The following is a 26,288-nucleotide window of genomic DNA, read 5'->3' on the forward strand; positions in this document are numbered from 1 at the left end:
TGAAGACATGATGCCAGAGATATCATGCCTTGATGTGAAGGGATTCTTGATTTTCAATGTTATTGAGTGTTTCTGGTTTGTGTTTTTGTTAATTATCATTGATACGTTGAGAAATTAGACCATAGTATATAATATACTGTATTCTGAAATGCTGAGCTAAAGTATTTCTGAAGATCTTTCAGATTTGATTGTAAATTTATTGAGTTGTCGAGTAACAAGTAAGAAATGAGCTTACAATTTTTTTGTTTTATAAACAAGGCTCGAGCCATGTTATTGTTTTCATGGGTTTATAACTGGTAAAAGAGAAGTTTTTTTTTTAAACTTAACAGTTTTATAGTGTATTTCGTGTCTGTTTGTTTGTTTTGGGTTTTTTTTTTTGTTTGTTAATTAATTCATATGTTAAAAACTACACATGGCATAAGATTAGTTTGATTTGTAAGTTCTAGATTACTTCTCATGATTTACTCAAAATCTGTTACTTCAAAAATGTGAAAATTTGAAAAACAAAATTTTAAAAATGTTCTGCTTAAATCTTTACCTTGTGTTACCTTTGTGATGAACTGCCCATCGCCAAACTAAACAATTTTCTAAAATCAATCAATGATCGCCATTATGATATAACGGTTGGATTTCAAAAACTAACTCTAGAACTTTGTTATAGCAAAGTAATAGAGCCGAGAGACTCTAGAGACATTGATAACTTTCGTAACCAACATAACCAAGAAGATATACATTGATGTTGTACAAATCAAATATGGTTTTCGCAACAACAAAAAACAAACAAACGATGTAAGTCAAAAATAAAACGTTTAAAGGTCGTTAACTTCGATTAAAATGAGAATAGAAGGAACGGTTCGATGATAGAATTTCATAAATTTACATAGAAACACCTTTTAATATTCATTCAGCATAATATTTCCCATTTATTTCATTTTCATTAACCGAAAGAACGGTTGCAAGTATCACCTTAGTGCACTTAATGACATTTTGTGGAAAAATCGCCTATGAAAACCTAAAAAAAAATTAAGCTTTCATCACAGAAAATTTTGCTGAAATACAAATTGAATACCTCTTAAGAATAAGCAAGCATCATGCACAATGTGTGCTAAACCGTTGTTTTAGCGTTATTAAAACAGTTAGTTCATTAGATAGATTGGTAAAACTTATGTGCATATTATCAAACATCCCTGGTAATTTTCACTTCTTCAATTGGAGGTGTAAACCCAGCATCACTAACAGTCAAAGTAGCGTGATCTAACGTCAGATTGTTGTTATGCACCTTTTCATCGAAACTAGATTGGGAAAGTCCACACTTAAATACATCAAAACGATGATGTATTATCCCTTTCTTAAACAAAATATCAGTCAAAAATGAAAAGGCGATGATCGTCACCATTGACATCATCATGCAAAGGGTCTTAAAAGGGAACATCTGTCCCTGCTCTTCAGAGTAGTAAGGATACTTTATCAGCGTACCAATGCCAAGAGAGAGCTCTCCTCCAGCTATCCGAAAGAACATGCCGACTATGTATCCCAAGAGAGACCCGTATGTGTTCGAGTTCCTTAGGTAAATTACACAGACTAGCTGTGGGAAAAGCACGACGTAGACGAGATCAGAAGAAAGGTACCATAATGTATAGACAGAGTCCACATTGATGGCCATTTCTGTAGCTAAGGCTCCGACGCCGAAAATTGCAATCCGCATCACCCAGATTATTTCTTTCTCAGAAGCCTGTAAATTTATCAATGAAACATTAAATTTATATCACTCTATGATGAAAAGTGTCCTAATATTCGAGATAAAGATATTGAAATATCGTACAATTACAGATTGTTATACCTTTTGACGAAATATCATCTTGTAGATATTTCTTGCAAACATGCAACTGGCGGATAAAATGGAAGAGTCAGCAGACGACATTACGGCAGCTGATACCGCTCCAAGTCCAAAGAACGAGACCCATTCTGGGGTCAGGTATTGCAAGACTAATGGTAGGATGTCAGACGCTCTGTTCGGTATATCTGATGCATTAAAGTTGTCTTTAGTGACATATGCAGTGCTATTCCAATCTAGAAAAAGGTTATTGATATACATGAACTAAGCAAAATTGTAATATGCGTATGAATACTATTAAATGAATAAATAGGAAACTAATTTTGATTATCAAATCAATGATTCTTTTATCAAATGTTTGCTTTTTTATAACTTTCTGAATCGATATCTTTGAAATTCCTTTTATCAAAAAAGAGTCTTATGTCTTACCTGTATTTACTGCTATAGCACCAATAAGGACAGAAGGAACAGACATTATGAGACACCCAAGGGACCCAAGAAATGAAAGATAACGCGACGCTCTCGCTGTTCTTGCAGACAAAACTCGCTGGAAATAGACTTGCCAAGGTATACCACCAAAGATAAGCAGTAGAAAAGAATCTGTATACACCCCTGTGTTGACTGATTCCACCTCCTTTATCCATGCACTTGTTGAATTGACGGATATATTCTCTACAAATTCACTCGTCATGGCAAATGGAATACAAAGCCACTAGAAGGGTAAAAAATTAACAGGATATCGATAAAGTTCTTGTAAATTGCCTCTGATCGTTGTTTTGGATATTATAACGATTTTATAAATCACATAAAGGTTACAATTAAATTTGATTTTTTTAATAATTCTAAATTAATAAAATACGTACTACATTTGCTCAGTATTAAGTAAATGGTACAATACTATTTCGATGATTCAAATTCATGAAATTTTTTAAATGAAATCATGTCATTTTGGTGAATTAGACGATTAATTTCAAATTTACTGACACTGAAACATTCTTGAATTTACTACTTTTAAATCAGTTTGAGTGATTTTTGCATACGAGTTTTTGTCAATACCATAGAAAATACTAGAATAACAAAAATCTTTAAATCTTATTTTAAAAATTGACATATTCGCGTTAGAGATATCTTTTCTAATAATCTTGCATAATCGTGTGCTTTTCTTACGATGAATTTCAAAATACTTAGCCCACTTAACAGACTTTTGGAAAAGGGGCACAAGTACTCACCAAGCCCACGAAGATACAGATGAGTTGTACGACGTCAGTGTAGGCCACGGAGTAGAGTCCTCCAAACAGGGTGTAGAAGACGGCGATACAGGCCGAGGAGATGATGGACACTTCGTGAGAGAGCCCGATGATAACGCGGAGGGTACTCCCTTAATCATTGATATCAGAAGTTATCTCAAAGAAGGGAATATTATATCGACATGTACTACATTATCATAGATAGGAAATATATGTTTTTTGGGCGCACAAATTGTTTAAATTTTTGTATCACTGCATTATTTTGTTGTTGCATTATGATATCCTTATGTTTAGCATTTCAGAACTTTAGAACCATTCGTGCTTGTATCTGCAAGTACTAACATATTTGAACGTATCAACTGAATATGTTGCTACATGTATCTATGCTAAAATATATAAATTTTGGGGGCAAACCTAGAGCAGCCAATATGGCCCCTGACCAAAAAACCTCCCCTAGCAACGCCGGTATGTAGATCAGTCCGCCCATCCTTTCCCCATATTTCCGGGTGAATGGATCCAACATTGTGACATACCCGTGTTCACGCATTTTACTGGCGAAAAATACACCTCCTAAAACATCCAAGTGAAATGAAAAATGGATAAAATGGATTTTATTATACTTCTACGTTAAAATCATATCATTTTGATGGTAATCTGGAAAGCAAAATTCTTCAGAATGCAGAGTTTAGACATAGCATAATCTTATATATCTTCATGTACATACCAATAAAAAGACTTAGGGAATAACCCAGCGGCGCTTGACAGTTGAGCAGACCGTCTTTGAACACTGTCTCAGCTGTTCCATTGATGAACCCACCTCCCACCCAAGTAGCTGAAAAGAAGAGCCTAGCTGAGGAAGACCATCAAATTTTACCGAATATTAACTAACCGTAATGCATCCAATTATCAAAACACGAAATAGCTAACAAGCAAGAAAAATCGAGAGTAAGTTTTTATTACAAGTATGGTTTCTCGAATGCAAATTACAACCGAACATTTACTGCTAAATTTTTATTTTACAACTACAGTTTTAGCGAAGAGTCGTTTGCGATGAAAACATTAGGATCTAGAATGTTTATCTTATAATTATTTGTTTAAGTTTAAATTGTGTTTTTATTATTTCAATATTACTGATGTTCTGTTAAATTTGTTTGATTTCATTTATTGCCGAGGCATACTTCGTTGCAAAAAATGTAAAACCCATCAACAAATACCTGTCATAGTAAATACTCCAACAAATGTCCCAATATTCCTCCCAGCAAGCATCACATTTTCGCTGTTTGTCTCCCCTTTGGTCCGGCGGGCCGCCCATAGTCCGATGACGAGGATGACGACATAGAAGATGATGACCGCCACCAAGCCGGGAATATTCAGAACCATTCTGATTCTTTTGGTTACATAAATAATTTGAAATATTAGACTTAAAGCTTCACCAATAAAACTTGCCAAGGTGTATTTTGCATCCACCTAAGACAGAGTTTTCATAGAATCGAAGAATTCGGTAAGATCGAACGCTGCGAGCCGTTTGCTCTATAACCACTTATTATATCACCTCTCACATGGAGAAAAAAAATTACATAACCCGCTAACGCAGATTATGTATTTTCTTTTTTAGATATTTCACTTGTGAGATATCAGGGAAATTGCGCCTTTTAAGGTTGAAATCTACATTGTACAAGAAACTGGTACAATTACCATGTACAATGTTCAATTTTCCATATTTACAACAAATTTTTTTTTAAAAAACCGTCAACAACAAGAAATGCTTTATCAATATAATAAAATTGATCATAAAATATAAATAATAATAATTATTATTATTATTATTAAATTAAAAAAAAAATAAAAAAATGTTTTTTAAAAAAAAATAGAGAGAAAAAACAAATTGGCATATTATAATCTTAATAACATTATGAAAAATAGTTTACCTGTAAAATTATGGATATTTTATATGAAGCTGTAATACACCTGCTCTTGTTGTCGCTCCACCTCAAATGTCTTTTAATCGTCTTTGCTTCGAGGTCATGATGACATGCAGTGTCTAGTATATTCACTTTAGTGATTAGATTTCTCGGTGGACTTGATGATGAAGTTGCTAAAAAATTAATTTGCGCAGGGTTACGTTGATATGATGGCATTCATTCCAGCTATCTTGTCGGAATATCAATTATATCTTACACACACGCAAAAGGGTTTAGTTACCATTTCTGGGGTGAGTGGCTTTTGCCTTTTATATTTTTTCTCATCAACTACATTGAACTCAGGGGGCTTTTCATTAAAATACACACATTATTTTCAATTCAAATTGTGCAGGTTGACAACAGATACTGAACAATTTTCCTTATATACATGTACACCCGTCACAAAATGTAAGTCCATTAAAGAATTACCTTAGGTTCTGTAGGTGAAAGGTGAAAATTCATGTAGGTAAAACATCTTTGAATGTTTTTGCTGTCAACTAGATAACGCTTGTACTTAGCAACGCATATCAGTACTTTTAGTACTTTGATTTAACAAAAAAGGAACTGCGTTGTACGTAAACTTTGAGGCATTGCTATGAAGAACCAACTGAAATTGATTTCCATCTTTTTTGTGAATACTGAACGACAAACATTGTATGTAAGACAACGAAAGACTGTTCGTGCTATGCACATAAGACATATACGTTGAATGTGTTGTGGCTCAGTACAAGATGTATCCTTCATTTACATGTACATGTCAATTGCTGTTATAATACAGTGACCATAGGCATTCATATTGAATGTTTCAAGGATCATTCAAACAGAAGGTTCAAGTTCAGTTTATTCACTCAGACAATGTAAGAGTACATATATGGAACATTAATAAAACTATGCCACTTCTCAAAAATATATATAAGTAAATATTTATAATCAAATAGATATATACTGTATATATACGATTTTAACAAGGAGAGAGAGAATGCATGAGGGAGGCATCTCATTATCTTTCAAGGCAAGAAATATTAATGATCAGTTTTTCTGGACATTGAGAAATAAAAAGTCATTGGTTAGATTTTTGAATGTTGTCTTGTCTTTTTTTTTCTCATTCGTCAAAGACTTAAAGAAAAAAAAAAAAAAAATATATATATATATATATATATATATATATATATATATATATATATATATATATATATATATATATATATATATATATATATATATATATATATATATATATATATATATATATATATATATGGTCATTTTTATCAGTTCGCAACAACAACGATTGGAAACGACCGAGTCCATATAAACATGTTTCTCTCTCCTGGGAGATCATAAACTGAATGTGGTTTGAGGCGAGAACAGTAAGTTTGCTCGGGTTAAAAAAGGTAGATTGCGATTACTTAGGTCATCAAATGTATGTCAAAAATTACATATGCACAAGTAAACAACCTTCTTAGGGGCTCCTGTGGATACAGGTGTGTGCTTTTCACGTAACGCACCCTACAGCATAAAATCTTGGTCCATCGCGTCAAAATAAGTGGGGCAACTTAGTACACGTACAACTAAGTAACTCTTTAAAAAATGAAAGACCAACTGGGTCTTACAAATTTCAATTTTGATTTGGACGATGCAGCATAGAACATAAAATTACACTGTTGAACAAAAAGGATTTGATGAATGCTACAAACCCTCTATAATTAAGGTTTTGATCAGGAATGTGTTGGGGGGGGGGGGTTGTTACTTTTTATTTATTTTTCATTCTTCGTAAAATTTTGTAAACATTGCGAGAATTTCAATTTAAAAAAAAAAACCGCATACAACCCTTAAAATCTGAATATTTTATGTTGTAAGTTTTATTTTTTAATACAAATATAACTCTGTGGCAAATTTGTAAAATTATCATCAACTTTGCATATACTAGTATACCCACCATTTTTTTTTTTTGTTTTACTCTTTGAAAAATACCTGTATAATGTAAAAATAGGGTATTTTCATTACGATAAATATTACTAATGTAAGGTGCTTGTGATCAAAAGGTTTAAAATATGCTTAATTTAAAAAAAAATGCCATCGACCGTCATATGCTAGCTATAAAATAGTACTGTATATACGTGTGCAAAACGTGATAGAGACCCGTGTCCTTGCAAACTCATTATTTTGATGTTGGGATTCCCTCTTGGGATTGCGCATATGTAGGATTGTCGAATGTTTCCGAATTAACGGTGTATTTTTGCAATTTGACATCACTTTCACATTGGTTCACCACACACTTGAATATATCAAACCGAGGATGAAGAATTCCCCTCTTGAACAAGAAGTCAGTCAAATAGGACACGAAAACAAGTGACGTAAATGACATCAACATGCAGAGTGTTTTAAACGGAAAAACCTGTCCATTCTCTTCAGAATAGTACGGGAATTTTATGAGGACGTCGATACCCAATGAAGGCTCTCCTCCAGCGATCCGGAAAAACATACCGATGACGTAGGCAACTAGTGACCCGTATGTATTGGAAGTTTTCAAATAGATCACGCAGAGGAGTTGCGGGAACAATACCACGTACACCAGGTCGGAGCAAAGGTACCACAGAGTGTAGATGGACTTCACTGTAATGGCCATGACTGTTGCCAGAACACCAACGCCAAATATAGCAAATCTCATCACCCAAATGATTTCGTTTTCTGAAGCCTGGAAGTTATTAAGTTATTATTACAAGGTTAAAAGCCTAAATTTTTGTGGCAGACAACATTATGGAAAATCTCAATTGGAATTTGGAAAACTCTCAAATAAATACAGAAATAAGTTACCTTTTGTCTGAAAATCATCTTATAGATATTTCTAGCAAACATGCAGCTGGCGGATAAAATGGAAGAGTCAGCAGACGACATTACGGCAGCTGATACCGCCCCTAGTCCAACAAAGGAAACCCAGTCCGGAGTCAGGTATTGCAAGACCAATGGTAAAATGTCTGACGCTCTGTTAGGTATATCTGACGCATTGAAGTTGTCTCTGGTCACAAAAGCAGTGCGATTCCAGTCTGAATAAAATTAAAGAATGCTAAATTCCTAAATATTCGCTTTGTAATAAGCTCTCTCTCTCTCTCTCTCTCTCTCTCTCTCTCTCTCTCACACACACACACACACACACACACACACACACACACACACACACACACACACACATTGAGTACTGTAGTATCTTTAAGAATAAACGGTGTTCCGACTTATCCCTGAGTTAGGCCTACACACCTGCATTAGTAGCTATGGCACCGATAAGGACAGATGGTATGGCCATAATTAGACAGCCCAGTCCACCGACAAACGACAGGTACTTGGCCGTTCCGACCGTCCTTGCAGACAGGACCCTTTGGAAGTACACCTGCCAGGGCAGTCCGCCGAATATGAGTAGGAGGAAGGAGTCTATGTACACCCCAACAAACACGGGATCCACCTCTTGGATCCACAGGGTGGAAGAATTGACAGATATATTCTCCACTAAGTCATTTGTCATGGCAAATGGGACACAGAGCCACTGAAATGAAAAAGTTCGAAAATGCGTGAAAAAGTATTACAGAGGAAGGATGTATAGGTTATTTTTAGTAAGATGATTTAGATGTCATTGCAAAATCGCTGCTACTATCCGACCACTTTTGCTTCTGTGTCTGAAGCTCCTTTGACAATCGCTTGCAATCTGAAGTTAAAATTGATGTCTTTTGGGTGAGACCGGAAAAATTAAAGTTCCATGTTACGGATGTGCTTTCCCAAAACTAAACATATGGTAATGAACGTCGATTGTTAAATGCCTTAATAGAACTTAACTAAAGATGTCTAGCTGTTGCTAGTCATACAGCTTGACTTCTCGATATGAGCAAAATAATCTAGACAATGTATTCATTAAATTATAATTAATCATAAACTATATATAGTCTGATCTCTAAAAATTATCAACCGACAAACAATTCAATGTACTACACCTGCTCCTTTCCGTAATTATTCTAAATATTGGGAATTCATTTAAGCAAGAACAAAAAATTGCGACACCGAACAGAACTACGGAAGCCCGTTGGTGCTGGGTGAGAAAAAAAATTATCTATGACTTTCTTGCGACCGCCTGATAAATATTTTCTTACATAGCACCAATGGGCTTCGGTAAAATAACAAACAAGAGGCCCATGGGCCACATCGCTCACCTGAGGAACAATAGGTATGATAAAATCAGCTTAATGGAGTCATAATACAAACTATCTGGACAATGTACAATAATACATGTAGATCCTGTGTAAATAAAATCCATTTTCCCCTGGATATTCTTATGTTTATAATCATTAGTCCCTTTTCTAACAGGATGATTTTATAGTATTATCATATGTTGAGTATTGCAGTTCTCAAAAAGATTCTTAACAATAGTTTATATATGGGATATAAACGTACATCAAACTCTGAACCTTCTCGTGAGGCCAAAGAATTGTCATGGGGCCAAAGTCTTAACAATTATAAAGAATCATCTGGCTGATTAGTTTCTGAGAAGATTTTTAAAGATTTACCCTAGTCCTTTGTTAAACTTTGACCCCCCCCCCCCTTGTGGCCCCACCCTACCCCTGGGGATCATGATTTTCACAACTTTGAATCTACACTACCTGAGGATGCTTTCACACAAGTTTCAGCTTTCCTGGCTGATTAGTTTCTGAGAATAAGATTTTTAACGATTTACTCTGTTTATTTCTATGTAAAACATCGACCTCCCATTGTTGCCCAAACCTACCCCCAGGGTTATGATTTTCACAAATTTGAATCTACACTACCTGAGGATGCTTCCACACAAGTGTCAGCTTTCCTGGCTAATTAGTTTCTGAGAAGAAGATTTTTAAAGATTTACTCTATATAATCATATGTTAAACTTCGACCCCACATTGTGGCCCCACCCTACCCCCTGGGGTTATTATTTTCACAACTTTGAATCTACACTACCTGAGGATGCATCCACACACAAGTTTCAGCTTTGCCGGCTGATTAGTTTCTGAGAAGAAGATTTTCAAAGATTTACTCTATACATTCCTATGTTAAACTTCGATCCCCCATTGTGGCCACACCTTCCCCCCGAGGGTTATGATTTTCACAACTTTGAATTTACACTACCTGAGGATGCATCCACACGAGTGTCAGCTTTCCTGGCCGATTGGTTTCCGAGAAGAAGATTTTTAAAGATTTACTCTATACATTCATTTGTTAAACTTCGACCCCCCCCCCCCCCATTGTGGCCCCACCCTCAGGTGAGCTAAAAAGGTTAAGTTTTCAATAGAATAAGTTGTTAACGTTGGTTTCTGGAAGAACAGACTTTGAAAAATTTTCTTAATAAATATTGACAAATGTTTTACTTTTTTAATCTTTAGTTTTTAAGATCTGTGTACAAACATAGAATTGTGAGCAAATCTCTGTATCTTGCTTATAATTCGAAGCTTAACACTCAAATATGGTTAGTAAATAGAAATTGTAAACAATTAAACACAAGAAACATGCACTATAACAAATAAAGAACACAATTTATTTTTTCGAAATGAATCATATATATACATGTATATACCTACATATTTCCGTCAGCGATATCAAACTCTATTTAAACTTAATAAACTCGAGAAAATGCCGAGCATCTCAACAAAACCTATTGCATTAATCTACCATTACGCAAAAGATAATGCCGAATTACCGATAGAATGAATTGTATTTCAGTACCCCTACATCAGATTTTGCTTAATTTGCGCAGGTAAACAGTTAACTGTCTGATTTTCCGAAGTCTCTGTTTGATTTGATACGTAAAAATCACGAAATACAGACGATAGTTTTCAGGTTACAAAGCATAAATAATGAAAACGAAACGAAAATCAGAACAAGCTAACACCAACGTCATGTGTGAAAACTGTCAACGCATTGAAATATTTAGCCTCAATTTACTTCACAAAATCGGCATCAATATATTTTGCATGTTTCAAAATTTCCCTTCATACGCGAACTGTTGCACAACAAGCAAATTCATCATAGTCAGATCGACCCTTTTTCGTATAATGTCATGGCTGCTTTAAACAAAGAACCTCGTTTTAGAAGTATGGAATACGAGTCTTGGTAAAATAGGTATGCAAACCCGGGCAGTGGCAAAATAAAAGCCGGGGCAGATCGGCGATCGTCAATTCCAAGTACGCATTATTTTGCAGCAATATTTACAGCGAATACAAATATACTAGTCCATCAAATATCCTGAAATTTTAATGAGATTGGCAGATTAATAACTGCCGATCTTTTTTTTTGCCCAGGCCAAGTCTTGCCTACCCATTTTACCGGATGCCGAACCCGAAGCTATTAAACTGATTGAAACACGCCTTTCCTTTATTATTATTTTCGTAATAACTCAGATTTGAAACAGAATTACCCCTTAATTTTTGCAATTTATATTTTCCTTCCCATAAGGATAATTTATGCTAAACTACGTTGAATTTGCCTCGGTAGTTCTTGAGAAGAAGATTTTTAAAAATGAACCCCCTTTTTCTACAGTTTCAAGGTTTTCTCCGCTTTGAATACAGATCGGACTTTTATTTCTGCAATTTATATTCGCCCTCCCATAAGGATGCTTTGTGCCAAATTTGGTTGAAATTGGATAAGCGTTTTAGAGAAGAAGTTCAAAATGTAAAAAGTTTACAGACGGACAGACGGACGACGGACAAAATGTGATCAGAATAGCTCACTTGAGCTTTCAGCTCAGGTGAGCTAAAAATGATATTATTTCCAGTTTTAGAAGTAGAAATTAATCGAACAACGCCTTAAGCTCTTATACCTTGACGTTAGCTTCGACACAGGCATTGTCTTTAGTTTTCATTCTTTTATTTTGACATCTCACAACGTATTATGAAGTTTATTTATACAATTATAATATAGAATTTGAATTTCCTCTAGGTCAAAGTCAAGGTCATTTTAGCCCTTATTGTAAATTCAATGTCTGTACAATATGTTCTCTCGCTTTTGCCCTATCGCAAACAAAAAATTTTTTTAAAAAAATCTTCTTTGTCTTTGAAACTTAGTTCAGTGTCACTGCACTTTTTACCAACAATCACTATCAATGTAAAGTATGAAATCCAGTTTTGGACAATAACTTCTGTCCGCTTGTTGCATTCATTTCAAAATATTAGACCCACTTAATAAACCAAATCTGGTAATATAAGACCACAAGTACTCACCAATCCCACGAAGATACAGATGAGTTGTACGACGTCAGTGTAGGCCACGGAGTAGAGCCCTCCAAACAGGGTGTAGAACACAGCGATACAGGCAGAGACGATGATGGCCACTTCGTGGGAGAGACCTATGATCACCCGCAGGGTGCTTCCTATAGAAACAATACTGCAATTAGACAACAATACTACGTTTTATATGACTTCACATAAAATATTTCACAATAAGTATTCTATTTATAACTTTGGAAAAAGGTCACTCCATGAAAAACGGGTATCCGAATCCATTATGAAGTATAAATTCCAGTCTAATTAATTTTTTTACAGCCAACTTTTGCAGATTTTACAAATATTTTCTTAGTGAAATCATTTAATTGTTTTCATTTAATATGATTAATATGCCATTTCTGACCTTTGACCTACCCAGAGCAGCCAATATGGCCCCTGACCAGAAAACCTCCCCTAGCAACGCCGGTATGTAGATCAGTCCGCCCATCCTTTCCCCATATTTCCGGGCGAATGGATCCAACATTGTGACATACCCCTGCTGGCGCATCTTTTTGGCAAAAAATATCCCGCCTAAATTTCAAAGACGACCATTAAACAAGAAAATGAACCAAAAGAACTGGTAGTGGAAACTATGAAACATGTAAAAAAAAAATCTTACCTTCATATTAAAAAAATATAAAATGTCGGTTTGACTGTTATAGATAAAAAAGTTAATGATTATTCAGAGATTGTTATATGTACCTATAACAAGGCTGAGGGCGTACCCCAGGGGAGCTTGAGTGTTGACCAGTCCGTAGCTATACACCGTCTCCGCTGTTCCATTTATGAACCCGCCACCTACCCACGTAGCTGAAACACAAAACTTTCAATAGAAACTAAAGTTTTTAGACCTTGTGTTTTTTTAAAGCTCTACACGCTATCAATTACGTCAATTTCGAATGACGGTGAAAACGCATGTTTTCCTTTACTTATAAAAGCTCCCCTTATTCTGTTAATTACAATGCTAATTTCATTCTCCTTACAAAAATATCCAATTCTTATTGTTTATTTCCTGCATGGAAAGAATTGTATGTCTTTTCATGAATATTGAGGAAGGAAGGCCGAAACTGACCTCATACGTTTGTTTTTACGATACCCTTACTTTTGCATGTTTTGAATACATGTACGGATCAAGAAAGTTTTTCCATATCCGGGGGGGGGGTCCGAATTAAAAGTCCAAAGAAAGTTCATACCTAGAAAAAAAATTCCCTAAATCATGAAATTCCTAATCCGTCGGGGGGGGGGGGGGGGGGGGGTGACGTAGTATACGGAGAAAAAATAATTCCCAAAATCGTGAATTTCCTAATCCGTGGGGGATGGGGGCGTTTGCCAAGGGAGGGGGGGGGGGGTCCGAGGCATATTTGCGATAATTTTACTATGTAAATTAAATAAATTTTCATTTTCCGGGGGGGGGGAGTCGGGGGGGGCCCTACCTCCCCCCCCCCCCTTAGATCCGCGAATGGAATAGGATGCCACTCTTATGAACTAAAATATCCCTTAGGGGAAACACTTACACTGTACGTCATTGTTCAAGGGAAGGATATACATCTACCTACATCATTGCTACACCTTGTGTTTTCTTCTTTTTTTTCGTACTCGCATAATTATATCCTTTTTCCCTCTAGAAACAATGAAGGGAGTGAATACCTACATGTACACCCATTTTGTATAAGTGAACAAAAACATGCGGTTTTACCGTCATTCAAAATTGATGTAAACAATAGCGTGTAAACCTAAAATCAGGATTGAAATGACCCCAAAGCCATAAACTGGAATTAAAATTAAAAAAGAAAAACTCAATATTTCACCGAGTTTGTATACCTTAATGCATAGCAAAGGACCGACGGCGTACATACGTGTAATTTATGAGATACTTAAAACAGGATATATATATTATATAGAGTAAGTTTTTTTAACAAAATCCCTCAATTAATGGTTATGTCACCTGGTTTTAATGGTACTGCTACTTAAACGGAGAGAGAGAGAGAGAGAGAGAGAGAGAGAGAGAGAGAGAGTAGCTAGCTAGCTATGGAGTCTTTAAAGTGTCTATCATTTTTAAAGCTTAATACATTGTAAATAGTTTGCGCTTGAAACCGTGTCATAAAACTAACAAAATCAGATTGCAATGCAAGCAGGTTTGCGAATACCGTTGTATGTACAGCTTTTAAAAATGAATGGGAAAAACATGTCTGTGAATATATTTTGAAGGCATCCAACCTACAGGTAAATTAAAACTGTCAAAAGGTATATAAAAACCTTCATTCAAGCGGAAACATTGCCCTTTAGTGGGGAAAAACGCAAACTGACGTACCGGTCATGGTGAAGACTCCCACAAAAAGTCCAATATTCCTCCCAGCAAGCATCACATTTTCGCTGTTTGTCTCCCCTTTGGTCCGGCGGGCCGCCCATAGTCCGATGACGAGGATGATGATATAGAAGATGATGACCGCCACCAAGCCAGGAACATTCAGCACCATGTTTTGTAAAATTCAGGTTCACGAAGTGGTTCAAATGGACCGAGTCTTTGCTTGCTTGCTTAGTTCAGCTGACGAGGTGTCTTTTAAAAGTTTATGGAGGGTTCAGTACATAAATTTAACATTACCGAATGGGCTCGTTCCTCTTCAGAGAGTTTACACTTGAGTAGGTACAGGTTTTCTGTAGCTATTTTTAAATAGTTGGCAGTAGCTATCGGAAAAGGGTGTGATATAAGCAATGAAATGAAAAATGGAAAAATTTATTTCATCCGGTTCTATGATCCGCCCACGCAGTGCTCTAGTAGAAAACGGGAGCAACAAAAAGTCGAATGTAATTTTAATTTAACTGTACAGGTAGATAAAAGCTTTATTTTTAAAGCCTTATTACCTATATTGGCCAAGCTTATTTATGAAAGTTTTTGTTCTTTTTTTCCCTTTTATTATATAGTTGTAACCCACCCACCCTATCCCCTTTTTTAAGTATTCGCACACAACTAAAACGCATAGATATATATATTCGTAGCTTATTGTTGCGATCCTTCATTTTTATGAAATGACTTCGAGGGTCAATTGCTAAAAAATAAAAATAAAGTGGGTTTTTTACCTATAAACTTGTATACACAAGTGTCATGATTTTTGAAATCCCTTTATAATGAACTCTTTAATTATCTAAAGAAAGACTGTTGTATATTTTAATTTATATTAGACCAAAAAATTGGGAAAGAACAAGTTATCATATGAATATTTTTTTGCTGAACTTTTACAAGAATCGCAGGCTCTCTCTCTCTCTCTCTCTCTCTCTCAATGAAATGCATCTCAAATATTATAAGATAAGTCACTTTATTCACAATGAATCTTTTCATAAACAATGGAATACTTGTATATATTTAAACATAAAATGTAACATTCATAACAAACAGAGGAGAGAATTCAACAAATGTCACAAATGATTAAAATAAGCTTTGAATGGTTCACAGTTCATGAATCACAGTCAACTTTAAAAAAAAAAAACTGGACATTGGAGCAATATTCAGTGCACTATATTTCATCATATTACCTCACTTCTAGTCAAAACCTTTTAACAGTTTGAAATTGTTATTTTCTTAAGTATACACAAGAATGTTACACAAAAAATGTCTTTATTCATATAATGCTTGATAATACTTTTGAAAATATTAGTGATTTTTCCAATTTTTACTTCTTTTACTCATTATTATTGTAATTTTTTACGGTTTTCTCCACTCAAATTTGGCAATTTCATAAATTTTATCACAGAAACCGATGTAATATACATCTCGTCGACCCTGGTTGATGAGGAAACAGTTCGAGATAAGTTCGATTTCCTGTCTGTTGACGAGACTTCCGAGCTCGAGCTCAGTCAGGACTCGGTGGAACTGAGATTCGGACACACAGCCTCGGTGAACCCTGTCATAATCCTCAAACAAGGGGAATAACTGCATCTGATGTTTCCTGACCTGTAAAGGACATTGTTCACATGAAAGTCAATTCAAATTTATTACTTTTGAATAATGATGAATAAATTTGGCATTTAATATCTGCTCATATTTGCAGTGGCATGTTTTCATAAAACGCATGTATTAATTATGTCGTGTGGAAGTCAAACAAACAAACTATACCACTATTTGAAATTGGATGTTCTATAAGAGATTTGTACATGTACTAAGTTTTTGTATTTCTTTACTGGAATTTGCAAAGAATATGCACATACATACAAATTTATGGTAACACAAATAATATTAGAAAAATAAAAGCAAGGTATATCATATCTAAGGGGAGAGAGAGAGAGAAGAGGAGAGAGACACCGCACCTTTTCAGCAATTTTGTACATGGCATTCTCAAAAGTTTGCTGTTCCTCGGCATTCTTAAATGCATTTTGCTTCCACTCCTCTGGAGGTTTGAATGGGACCACCTCCTGGAGCGGTGCCTTCTCTAGCTCCTTGAAGGTAAAAATGGACTCCACTTCATCGCAGAACTGGGTGTACTCCACGTAATCTGGGTCCTTCCTGGACTGGTATCTAAAGAACACAAAAAGTACATGACTGTTAGAATCCAAAACTCTAATCCTGTGCACAATGAAGCGCTCAAGGTTTGTATATCAGCTTGTATTAAAAAGATAAGCCACTATTAATGAAGTACACCACTATGTTAAACTATGCAAGATACATGTCCTTTTATTTTAGACTTATGAAAGGAGAATCCTCTTGTTTTTTTTTATTTTTTTGTTTTTATTCCTTTTTTTTTTTGGGGGGGGGGGGGTTGGATGTCTTGGTTATAAATCTTACCTATCTTCAAGGATACAGATTTCTGATTCCTTCAGCTGGAATCCACACAGATCCAGGGCTCTCCTGAAAGATGTCTTCAGCATTCGTCCGGAGCGCAGCTTATCATAATCCCTCATAAAGTCCAACACTCTCAGTCTCTCTCTGGATACCTTAAAGTTAAAAATTAAATCCAATTAGTTCTATTGTTGCATTCATTTTGCAAATTCCTTTTCTTTAAGAACATTTGTAAAATATTTTAGCATCTACATCTTACAACTGAAAACCACTTCTTAAATAATTTTTTTAAGCCAAATGAATTTGAAATCACAAGTGCTTTTGGAATTGGTAAATAATGGCCTTTTATCAGCTTGTTATGAAAGGAGCCATTGGTAACCTACCTTAGTTTTGATCTTTATTAGCACACCCTCAAGATCAGAGATAGGGTCTGTTTCCGGCAGTCTGGTCCTAACGTTAGTCTGACGGACGTCTTCCAGCCTCTTCTCGTACATGAAGTCCGGGGGCGTGTAGGGCTGTAGCTCTTGCAGGAAGGCGATGTAGTTAAAGCCCATGTCATTGCAGAACTTGGCCTCCAGGGCCTTCATTTCTTCCTCGCTGGCGTTCAGTTGTAAGTACGTTAAGCATTGGCGGAACTGTGTCTTGGTCACATGGCCATTGTTGTGTCTGAAATCATAAAACATGAGTCATGAAATGTATTTCATTTTCTTTCAAATTGAACAAGGAAGATAAAGCCTGTTTCTATTAACATTCTTTAATGGCAACTGGAAATTACCTTTAATAAACGATAAACCAATATCAGATAAGGAAGCTGTGTATGATATAAAATAAGAGCATTAAGCATGATACAGCAATTTGCTGCTGCTACTGATGATGATGATGATGATGATGATGATGATGATGATGAAGTGTGAATATCTTACCTATCAAAGTCCTGAAAGCATGGTTTACACAGGATCCTCCTCTGGTTGACCTTCTGTTGGAGACGGTTCATGGTTTCTGCCACCAGGTTCAGGTGGTCTTGGCTTGCTCCCTCCCAGTTCACTGTACCAGGCTTGGGGACCCTGAAAACCTCCGACTGTGGAACTTGATAGGTTGGAGCCTTCTCAAGTCCTGGCTGTGTGAAAACTGTAGAGAAAAAAGAATTAAGTTTGAGTGTCCATAGAAAAGCTATGAAGCTTATTCATGGCCGAAGGTGAATCCATTCTACAATGTACTTATTTTTAACATTTTAGTCAAAAGATTAAATCGTTCAAATAGAATACAAGGCATTTCCATTACAGTTAATCTCAATATTTGTGTAATAATCAAACTACCTACATGGTGGTAGGTACATACATGTACTTATTCTCATAGTGTTTCAATTGAATTTCAAAATCAGAGAGTAATTGATTTTTCATTAAAGCTGAAGTCTGCAGTACAGCTTATCACAAGTTCCTTATGCAACCTACCATTTTCTATATCATCGTGGAACTGCTTCCAGCAGACTTTGTCCGAGGAGCTTGAGCTCTCGTAGTACTTGGCCAGCATCTGATACTGAGCCTCAGTCAGATCCTGGGACCCGAGCTTACTCAGCCCCATGGTTGCCAGGGCTCGCTTGAACTGAGTCTTACTGATGTAACCGCTCCTCAGGGGATCAAAGTCTTGGAAAAATTCTATCACCTACAAAAATAATAGGTATCAAATAACAATGTACTTTGTTTTTTGCGTAATGATTTTTTACATTTCACCTATATTTAGTAGTGGTTTGGGAAAGTACACTGTTGAAGTGAGTTTGCACCAAAATTTCTTGAGGGTTATCTAAACTATATATTCACAATGTTTTACAGTAATTGTTTGCTTTTTTTTTTACTCTCATACACCAATATTATATTGGCTGGAGTAAAATAAACTCTGCATTAATTCTACATTATATAAAATATATACAACACAAGTCCAAAGATTATAGAATAAAATATACTGACTTTATTTATTTTGAAGTAATGAATTGAAGTTTAATAGAGATTTCCTAAAAGTTGTCCTTACTCGCAGTCTGTTGGTAAGAACAATATGGCGGATTCTGGCCATCAGCTCCTCAAACGAGACATTGCTGTCTTCTGCAGACACTTCCTTCTCTACAACCGGGACATTGGTTCTGGTTTGGTCGATCATACTGACATCCTCCAAGGTGTGGCCAACAAATTCTGTTATAAGCCAATAGATATTCATTGTAACTTAACATTCTCTCCTAATGTAATGTAATAATATAATCTGCTCAAAGTGGTGTGTCATTATTTTGATATAAACTCTCTCTAAGATTTCTTCTTAGTGATATATGAAAGACTTTGACTTAATTCTTTCATTTGGGGCAACTTGTCAATGCAGAGAATTAATAAATAACACTTCACATAGGTGTGATAAATATTAAGTGTACAAAGTTTCAGCTTAATTTTGTAACAATAGCACATGCTTGGACTAACACAAGAGATACTCAAACTGAGACTGACATTATCAAAGACACTGATTGACAGCCATGACAAGGGAGCTAATTACATGAACTGCCCCTTGCCTTCGCTGGTTGGGTCTCACCTTTATCCACAGTTTGTACAAAGGCTGGGTAGTTGACGTCCCCACTGGCTGGGTCCTGGAATTTCCTCAGCAGAAGCTTCAGCTCTTCAGGGTTGACATTCAGGCTCAGGTAATGGAGAACTCGGGAGAACTGAGTGGGAGTCACAACTCTGGTGTAGGCCACTCCCTGAAAAAGCAATACATGAAGATGAATAGATTCAGCTGGTGTAAATATATATGAAAAAAGATCTGAATCACCATTGGAAAATGTTCACAATGACTATGAATGTTAAAGAAACAACTTCCTCATAAACTCTTACAGAACTTTTTTTCTGCATTTTGTTTAATTCATAAATCTATTTCTATAGTAGTGGGGAAGAGGCACATTCAAGTTTCTCTGATGCATAAAATGAAAATGAAAAAAAAAATACACTGCCATATTAGCAGAAAGGTTAGAAAATATGGTAAATAAGATAAATTTGTTTGAGTTTAAGTGACATACTCTGTCGTGGTCTTTGAAGTAAGGGTAGATCATTAATCTCCGCCTCTGGACTTGTTCTCGGATCTTCTGCAGAATCTGCTCACACTGCATATCCTCTTCATCAGTCAGCCCTTTCAATGTCTAAAATCAAGCAGGAAATAAATTTAAATTTATGTGTAACTTGAAAAACCTTTACTTTTTACTGGTTTATTTTTCTACAAATCTAAAACCCTAAATGCAATAATATCTACTTATTTACATGTCATATGAGTCCTTTGTAAAAATGCATCAGTAAAAAAGAAATTTCTAAATCTGAACGTTTTAATAAATTGAAAATTTCCAATTAAAGTGCATATAATGAGCTAAATCTAAAAAAATCTTAACTGTAACATTTACCTGAGTGTAAATACATTAATAATAAGGAGCAGACTTACTCTGGATAAAGCACCCCTCTGAGGACGTACAACATTTTGTAGAGGCTTCTTCTCCAACTCAGGGATGTTGAATGCTATAAGATAAGAGAATTAAATAGCTATTCTATCATAAAAATAAACAATTGTTTCTCTTGTAACAAATTCTCTTTGGTACATTTGTTACTAACAAAAAATCTTAAGGGAGATAACTCTCAATCCACTTTAATCAGTATTTAAAACCCCAAAGGATGAATTCCATCAACAAAGTCATGAAAATTAAGCATTTTTAATCAATTTTTTACTTATGAATTAACTAATTCTGATTTAAATATGGATATTTCCCTGAAATTTTGATATATTTTGTCAGTATTGGAACAGTAACTGTTAAATTAATTAACACAAAAAGTACACAGGTGCACATGTACTGACCATTCTCCATCATCTGACAGAACTCTCTGTACTGGACCCTGTCCTCAGCCACCCTGTAATACTCCACAACCTTCTGGATCTCCGCCCTGGAGAGCTGGGCCTCCTTCCCCACCGCCAGGGACAGGCCACACTTGAACTGACTTTCTGTCACAATCCCGCTCCGCAGTTTGTCGTGGTCGCGGAAGAATTCTGTTGTTCGGATACCATTCTTAAACACAGCCACTCTGATTCTCTCAAAGATTTCATTCAGGGCTGTATCTCCTGTTTCCTGCATTCAGATAATAATTCAAACTGATATTTAAAAGATTCTTGAAAAGATCATATTACGGAAAATTTAGAAGTTAAAATTTCTTAATCTGCAGCCTTTCAAGCATTTGGATTCTTAATTTACCTTAAAATACTGTATTGTTAAAAATTTGATTAAGAAATTTCTAACGTATCAATTGCTATTCAGTTTTATTCTATCATAGTAAATTATCAAAATTTGGAAATAATTGCAGTTTCGTTATTATTGTTCAGTCATCGCTTAGTGCATTTCAACATTTTACTACTAGGCTGGAGTTCTTGTATAGCGTACAATAATTGGAACTTGGTCCATGTTTTTCTTGGATCCAATGGAAGGCAGCTCTTTCTGAGCAGCCATATGTTGTTGAATGGCCACTAAATCATGGTGAAGATTCAGGTAGTTAAACAGACCCGGCCTGTCGGGGTCTCTGTATTTCTGAACCAGCAGTGCAATTTCATTGTCACTCACATCCGGTGGGCCAGGAAATTGTCTGTGGAACTATAAATTCGAATTTGTTAGATTAGTCATTGGCTTCATAAGCAATTATATCCCAATCTAATTGCATGAGTTAAGGGTAATGATATAGAGCAAACTGGGGGTTTTTTTAAGTTAAAATTATCTATCATCAGGTTTCATCATCAGTCTTATCTGTAGTTTACTCTACTCAAATATTGGCAGAAATATGTTATAAATGCTAAATATAAAATAAAAGAGTAAATCAATATATTGTAATATATCTTTGGAACATTTGTCACAAATTAATGGATGATCATAAGGGAGACCACTCTAAGTCTACTTTTAACTCCCACTCTCTCTTGAAAAATTGTGTTGTATATTGATTACCCTGTAAATTACATGTAAGTTACCTGACTTTCAGTGACAACGCCCATGTGGTGCCTGTCAAAATCTTCATAGCATGTCCTGAGATTGATTCCATGATACTGATAAAACTTCTGCATTTTCCCCAAAAGTGTCAGCAGTTTCTCCTCATCAGTGGGAGGCAGGGGCCTAACAGATCTGATAGTTCCAAGGCTGAAAATTTAGATAAATTTTGTACATAATATACAAAAATTAATTTGGTGATCAACTGACTTTTTTTAAGATTTGCTGTATTTGATTCTGTATTTGAAAGTAAAAATATAACAACTACCGTTTAACGGGTATTTTTTACGTGCTGCTAATTTTTACTAATTTTTACGAGTTTTATAGATCCGTAAAAATTAAACGCGAAAATTTTCACAGAAGTAAAAAACACTGCACGTAAATTTTCTACATCGTACGTATGAGAGTAATGTTTAGACCCTGACAGCTGTACATGTAGGTATATTTGAGTGTTTTTGGTCACGTGGTGATAACAGTTCAGGTCTTTCTATTCAGTCTTGAGTATTTTTTAAAACTACCTATAATGCCACGTTAGTAGCTAGATTTCAATCACTCAGTCAATAACTATGACGGGGATACGAAGCTAACAGAAACACGATTTTCTGATTTGTATGTGTGTTAAATGTAACTAAGTCACAGTGAAATCCCCCCTTTTTACCACAGATGATTTAAAATTTTACGAACATGTCCCATTCGTAAAAAAAATAATGCGTAAATATTCAAATCGCCCTATTTTAAGTAAAATTCGTAAAAAATCACAGCCGTAAAAATTACCCGTTATACGGTATGCAATGCACCAAAAACTTTTGAACATGCCATGCAGAAATGACACAGAACAGTTTTATCTTTTAGAGATTCTGTTTATGTATATATTGGTATTTGTTATATATTTTTCATCATTATCTCTGAGTAAACTGAAATATAAAATTATCTTTTTCAATCGCAATATGGAGAATCACACTCTTGGTTTTCACAGTAAACTTACAATTCAGGTACTTCAACAGTTTGATCTCTTGGGTTCTTTTTCAGGTTGTTTGGGTTGAAGTTCAAATCAATTTCATTGCAAAACTGCATATAATTGACTGAGCCATCATTCCTCATGTATTTTTGTTTGAGGACCTCCGCATCTTTGGCGTCCATTTGCAAACCTAAAGCACTCCATAGACATCTGAAAAACTGGTTCTCTGGAAAACAATTCCGACCATTAATTAGTTTATGAATTTTGATTATTTTGATTAATAATGAATGAATAAGACTTATTTCTTTTCTTTTTTTAAATTGTGATAAAAATCAAAATATATTTTCTACCTGTAACTGCACCTCCTTTTAGTTTATCAAAGTCTTGGAAGTAATCTTTGATTCTGATGCGTTTTGTTTGTGCAAGAGTTCTGATTCTACTTTCAACGCCTTGGGCCACTGCGGCAGCCATGGTTAATCTGAATTTTGAAATAACAAAAAAATTGCAATGGAACTTGGTAATTTATAAGCCAAGTAATTTTATCATACATGCATGATGAACATAATATTTCAAATTTTTGTATCTACAATAACTGGATTCTTAGTGATTATTAAAAGATTCTGTTTTACCTATAAACAAGGTAAACAAATTTGATTGACTCTGCATGACTGCACCAGTTATATTACATGTATTGTAGTATTCTTTTCATGATAAGTATATAGTGTCTGATCACAATTTTTTTTATCAATTTGTCGTAAATAAATGAGAAACATGCAGGCAAACTCGCGAATGTGCTTCACTGATTTGCTCGCTATGCTCACTGGTAGGATTTAGTCTGTTTCTCATTCACTTACAACAAAGTGATAAAATTGCCGACTCCTGTGGTCTGATTCTAGTGACATGCAGTAACTATAAATGTTAATGTATTATTCAAATCAAATATTTAGAATTCCTAGACAAGACGAGGATCAATTATTAGATGTTTATCTTTATCTAGCCAATTTCAAAAAGCTTTTAGTCGATGCACAAGAAATTTGTTTTGTTTACAACATCTCCTAGGTATGTATTTTCATACTATCATGGAAACGAACTGCTTATTCTTTGCGAGATATTTTCATAACGTTGCAGAAAAAAATGTTGTCATTTGGACGCATTGTCCGAATATTCAATATTAAAACAATCATGACTTTAAAAACAAAAATAATTATTTCTCAAGTTTACATCTATCAGGAAAGAACACGGAACATACCTTATCCGCCAAACACAATTGTGACCTGTGTTGCTTAGAAACCCACAACTTCCGTTTAAGAATGTGGATGTCGATCCCGACATTAAGTTGATTTGCTAAGATATGTGAGAGAGAGAGAGAGAGAGAGAGAGAGAGAGAGAGAGAGAGAGAGAGAGAGAGAGAGAGAGAGAGAGAGAGAGAGAGAGAGAGAGAGAGAGAGAGAGAGAGAGAGATATTATCATGTTATCAAAAGTTTCAAAAACTAAAACTTCTTATATGAAACTGCTATGCATCGATTCAATCTAATTAAAATTAGTAAAGAAAGTAAACTTCAGAAATATTAGCGAACAAAATGTACACGTGTTTATTTGTAATTTGCCTGATCATTTCGACCTTTATTTAAAGCGATGTCAAAGTCATAATACAACCATACCTGTCTCGTCGTCAGGGGTGAATTTTAATTAACATGAGACAAATAACGCGGTACCCTTTTATGTCGTTTGTTTTGTTAGCAAATTTTGTACGTATTTTTCTTCATTGAAATTTGGCTTAATTGACTGGGAAAACTACTGCAATGTTTATTATCATACATATACTTACCATAACCATTGTTTAAAAGCGTACATAAAATTTGGTATAAAATCGGACCAAGCAACTGTATCACTTTATGCTTAAGCTTACAATCTTTTGATGACCGTTTTGTGAAATAGCAATGAAATCTTATAACTTATGTGATAGCTTTGAAAAACCAGCCAATCTGGTAATTTTATTTTTGTACGATTCCATTTCTCGTTCAGTGCCTTTAATCCAATCCGGCTGATGTAGAATCGACCGGGAGGAGGGGGGGGGGGTGGTATTGAGAATATCTATTATCAGATTAAAGCCAAAAGTCAAAATAACTATGATACATGTATATGAGCATCTCCGCTAGCCAAGGGTGACGATCCACGGTGTTTCTCTATTCAGCCAAGGGTGACGATCCACGGTGTTTCTCTATTCAGAATAGAGAAACACCGTGGATCGTCACCCTTGGCTAGCGAAGATGGTATATGAGATATTAGCCACATTAGGCAAATGCTAGAACCATTTTAACAAGACCTTGGACTTTCAGTAGGGCGTTGCTATCTATTCCTTGCGTCAAAACAAATAAAAAATGACGCGGTTTCAAGCGAAATATGCATCGATTGGGTAGTCTTAGCTCAAAATCCAAACAAATCTTGTTGATTTCAAAAAGCCATGGCTGAGTGGCTAGCAATTAATGAAATAGACAGGTCCACGTCACATTGCTGTTTGACACAACTACACAAACTCCAAGCTCTTGTTAAATTGGTTCTAATAGTCAGTTCTGAAACAAACTCTCTCTCTCTCTCTCTCTCTCTCTCTCTCTCTCTCTCTCTCTCTCTCTCATTTCCTTTACGATAAAGATTAACTTGATAGAGATTAAAGCACATTTTTTCTCAATTCAAAACAATGAAGTCAAATTTCAGGGGAAAAAAAACGAAGTATAAAAAAATGGTGCCTTAAATGAAAATAGCTCGTTCTTCGTGTAAATACATGCCTCGGTCAGAACGTTTCTTTTGCTGTAGAATCTATATATTTATCAATAGTCTGTTTGCTACACTTGTTTTATCAATAGTATGTAATATATACAAACAAAACTCCTACAGGAAATTATTTTCGTTTGAAAGCACACAATATACGCAGATCATAAGCAGCTAGTTGTCTAGACGGGTGGATATTCACGGTATCGCATTAATATACACATTTTAAAAAATATTTTACAATGACTTGCCTGTACCTGCAGCCTGCAGATCCGTTCATTCAATTACTATTATTTTCAAATAAATCGGAAATCGCCTTATGTGTGCTGTAATTTGAACTTATAAAATGAACGTAGAAAATTATTTGAAAATTTTTATCATATACAGAAACGTGTTTTTTTTTTTTTAAAGTTTTTTTTTAATTTATTTGAAAGCA

The 26,288-nt window shown here is 35.2% G+C and overlaps 3 protein-coding genes across 3 annotated transcripts; all 3 read right to left on the bottom strand.

Annotated features, from left to right (window-relative positions):
* Positions 1-994: 994 nt before the first annotated feature.
* Positions 995-5,558, bottom strand: LOC128167329 (high-affinity choline transporter 1-like). The gene is made up of 8 exons (XM_052832988.1): positions 5,010-5,558; positions 4,296-4,468; positions 3,806-3,913; positions 3,496-3,651; positions 3,064-3,212; positions 2,264-2,546; positions 1,841-2,070; positions 995-1,732 (listed from the first exon to the last, which is right to left on the bottom strand). Exons 2-8 carry the CDS (start codon positions 4,459-4,461, stop codon positions 1,178-1,180), a joined length of 1,647 nt encoding a protein of 548 aa, XP_052688948.1. The 5' UTR covers positions 4,462-4,468; positions 5,010-5,558; the 3' UTR covers positions 995-1,177.
* Positions 5,559-6,279: 721 nt separating this feature from the next.
* Positions 6,280-14,945, bottom strand: LOC128168391 (high-affinity choline transporter 1-like). The gene is made up of 7 exons (XM_052834659.1): positions 14,628-14,945; positions 13,019-13,126; positions 12,692-12,847; positions 12,275-12,423; positions 8,301-8,583; positions 7,860-8,089; positions 6,280-7,740 (listed from the first exon to the last, which is right to left on the bottom strand). Exons 1-7 carry the CDS (start codon positions 14,791-14,793, stop codon positions 7,204-7,206), a joined length of 1,629 nt encoding a protein of 542 aa, XP_052690619.1. The 5' UTR covers positions 14,794-14,945; the 3' UTR covers positions 6,280-7,203.
* A 666-nt stretch (positions 14,946-15,611) lies between these two features.
* LOC128167315 (uncharacterized) lies at positions 15,612-24,373 on the bottom strand. Its single transcript, XM_052832960.1, has 16 exons — positions 24,333-24,373; positions 23,434-23,561; positions 23,111-23,309; positions 22,110-22,275; positions 21,535-21,741; positions 20,958-21,225; positions 20,550-20,623; positions 20,137-20,256; positions 19,656-19,821; positions 19,113-19,270; positions 18,539-18,749; positions 18,011-18,215; positions 17,471-17,753; positions 17,094-17,242; positions 16,619-16,826; positions 15,612-16,265 (listed from the first exon to the last, which is right to left on the bottom strand). Exons 2-16 carry the CDS (start codon positions 23,552-23,554, stop codon positions 16,017-16,019), a joined length of 2,784 nt encoding a protein of 927 aa, XP_052688920.1. The 5' UTR covers positions 23,555-23,561; positions 24,333-24,373; the 3' UTR covers positions 15,612-16,016.
* Between the last annotated feature and the right edge of the window lie 1,915 nt (positions 24,374-26,288).

The sequence above is a fragment of the Crassostrea angulata genome, chromosome 10 (genome assembly GCF_025612915.1).
Source record: "Crassostrea angulata isolate pt1a10 chromosome 10, ASM2561291v2, whole genome shotgun sequence".
In the NCBI taxonomy this organism is placed as follows: Eukaryota; Metazoa; Mollusca; class Bivalvia; order Ostreida; family Ostreidae; genus Magallana; species Magallana angulata.

What these genes read in the sequence shown, in the direction of transcription:
- LOC128168391 (XM_052834659.1), bottom strand. Translation starts at nt 14,793, where the DNA reads ATGGTGCTGAATGTTCCTGGCTTGGTGGCGGTCATCATCTTCTATATC. An exon ending in GGGAGTCTTCACCATGACCG is followed by an intron (nt 13,127 to 14,627) that starts GTACGTCAGTTT and finishes TTTGTGTTTCAG; the next exon opens with CTACGTGGGTAGGTGGCGGG. An exon ending in AGATGATTTTCAGACAAAAG is followed by an intron (nt 7,741 to 7,859) that starts GTAACTTATTTC and finishes AATAACTTCCAG; the next exon opens with GCTTCAGAAAACGAAATCAT.
- LOC128167329 (XM_052832988.1), bottom strand. Translation starts at nt 4,461, where the DNA reads ATGGTTCTGAATATTCCCGGCTTGGTGGCGGTCATCATCTTCTATGTC. An exon ending in TTCCCTAAGTCTTTTTATTG is followed by an intron (nt 3,652 to 3,805) that starts GTATGTACATGA and finishes TGGATGTTTTAG; the next exon opens with GAGGTGTATTTTTCGCCAGT. An exon ending in TCTGTATCTTCGTGGGCTTG is followed by an intron (nt 2,547 to 3,063) that starts GTGAGTACTTGT and finishes TTACCCTTCTAG; the next exon opens with TGGCTTTGTATTCCATTTGC.
- LOC128167315 (XM_052832960.1), bottom strand. Translation starts at nt 23,554, where the DNA reads ATGGCTGCCGCAGTGGCCCAAGGCGTTGAAAGTAGAATCAGAACTCTT. An exon ending in CCACGATGATATAGAAAATG is followed by an intron (nt 18,216 to 18,538) that starts GTAGGTTGCATA and finishes TTTTCTCTACAG; the next exon opens with TTTTCACACAGCCAGGACTT. An exon ending in TAATAAAGATCAAAACTAAG is followed by an intron (nt 17,243 to 17,470) that starts GTAGGTTACCAA and finishes TTTAACTTTAAG; the next exon opens with GTATCCAGAGAGAGACTGAG.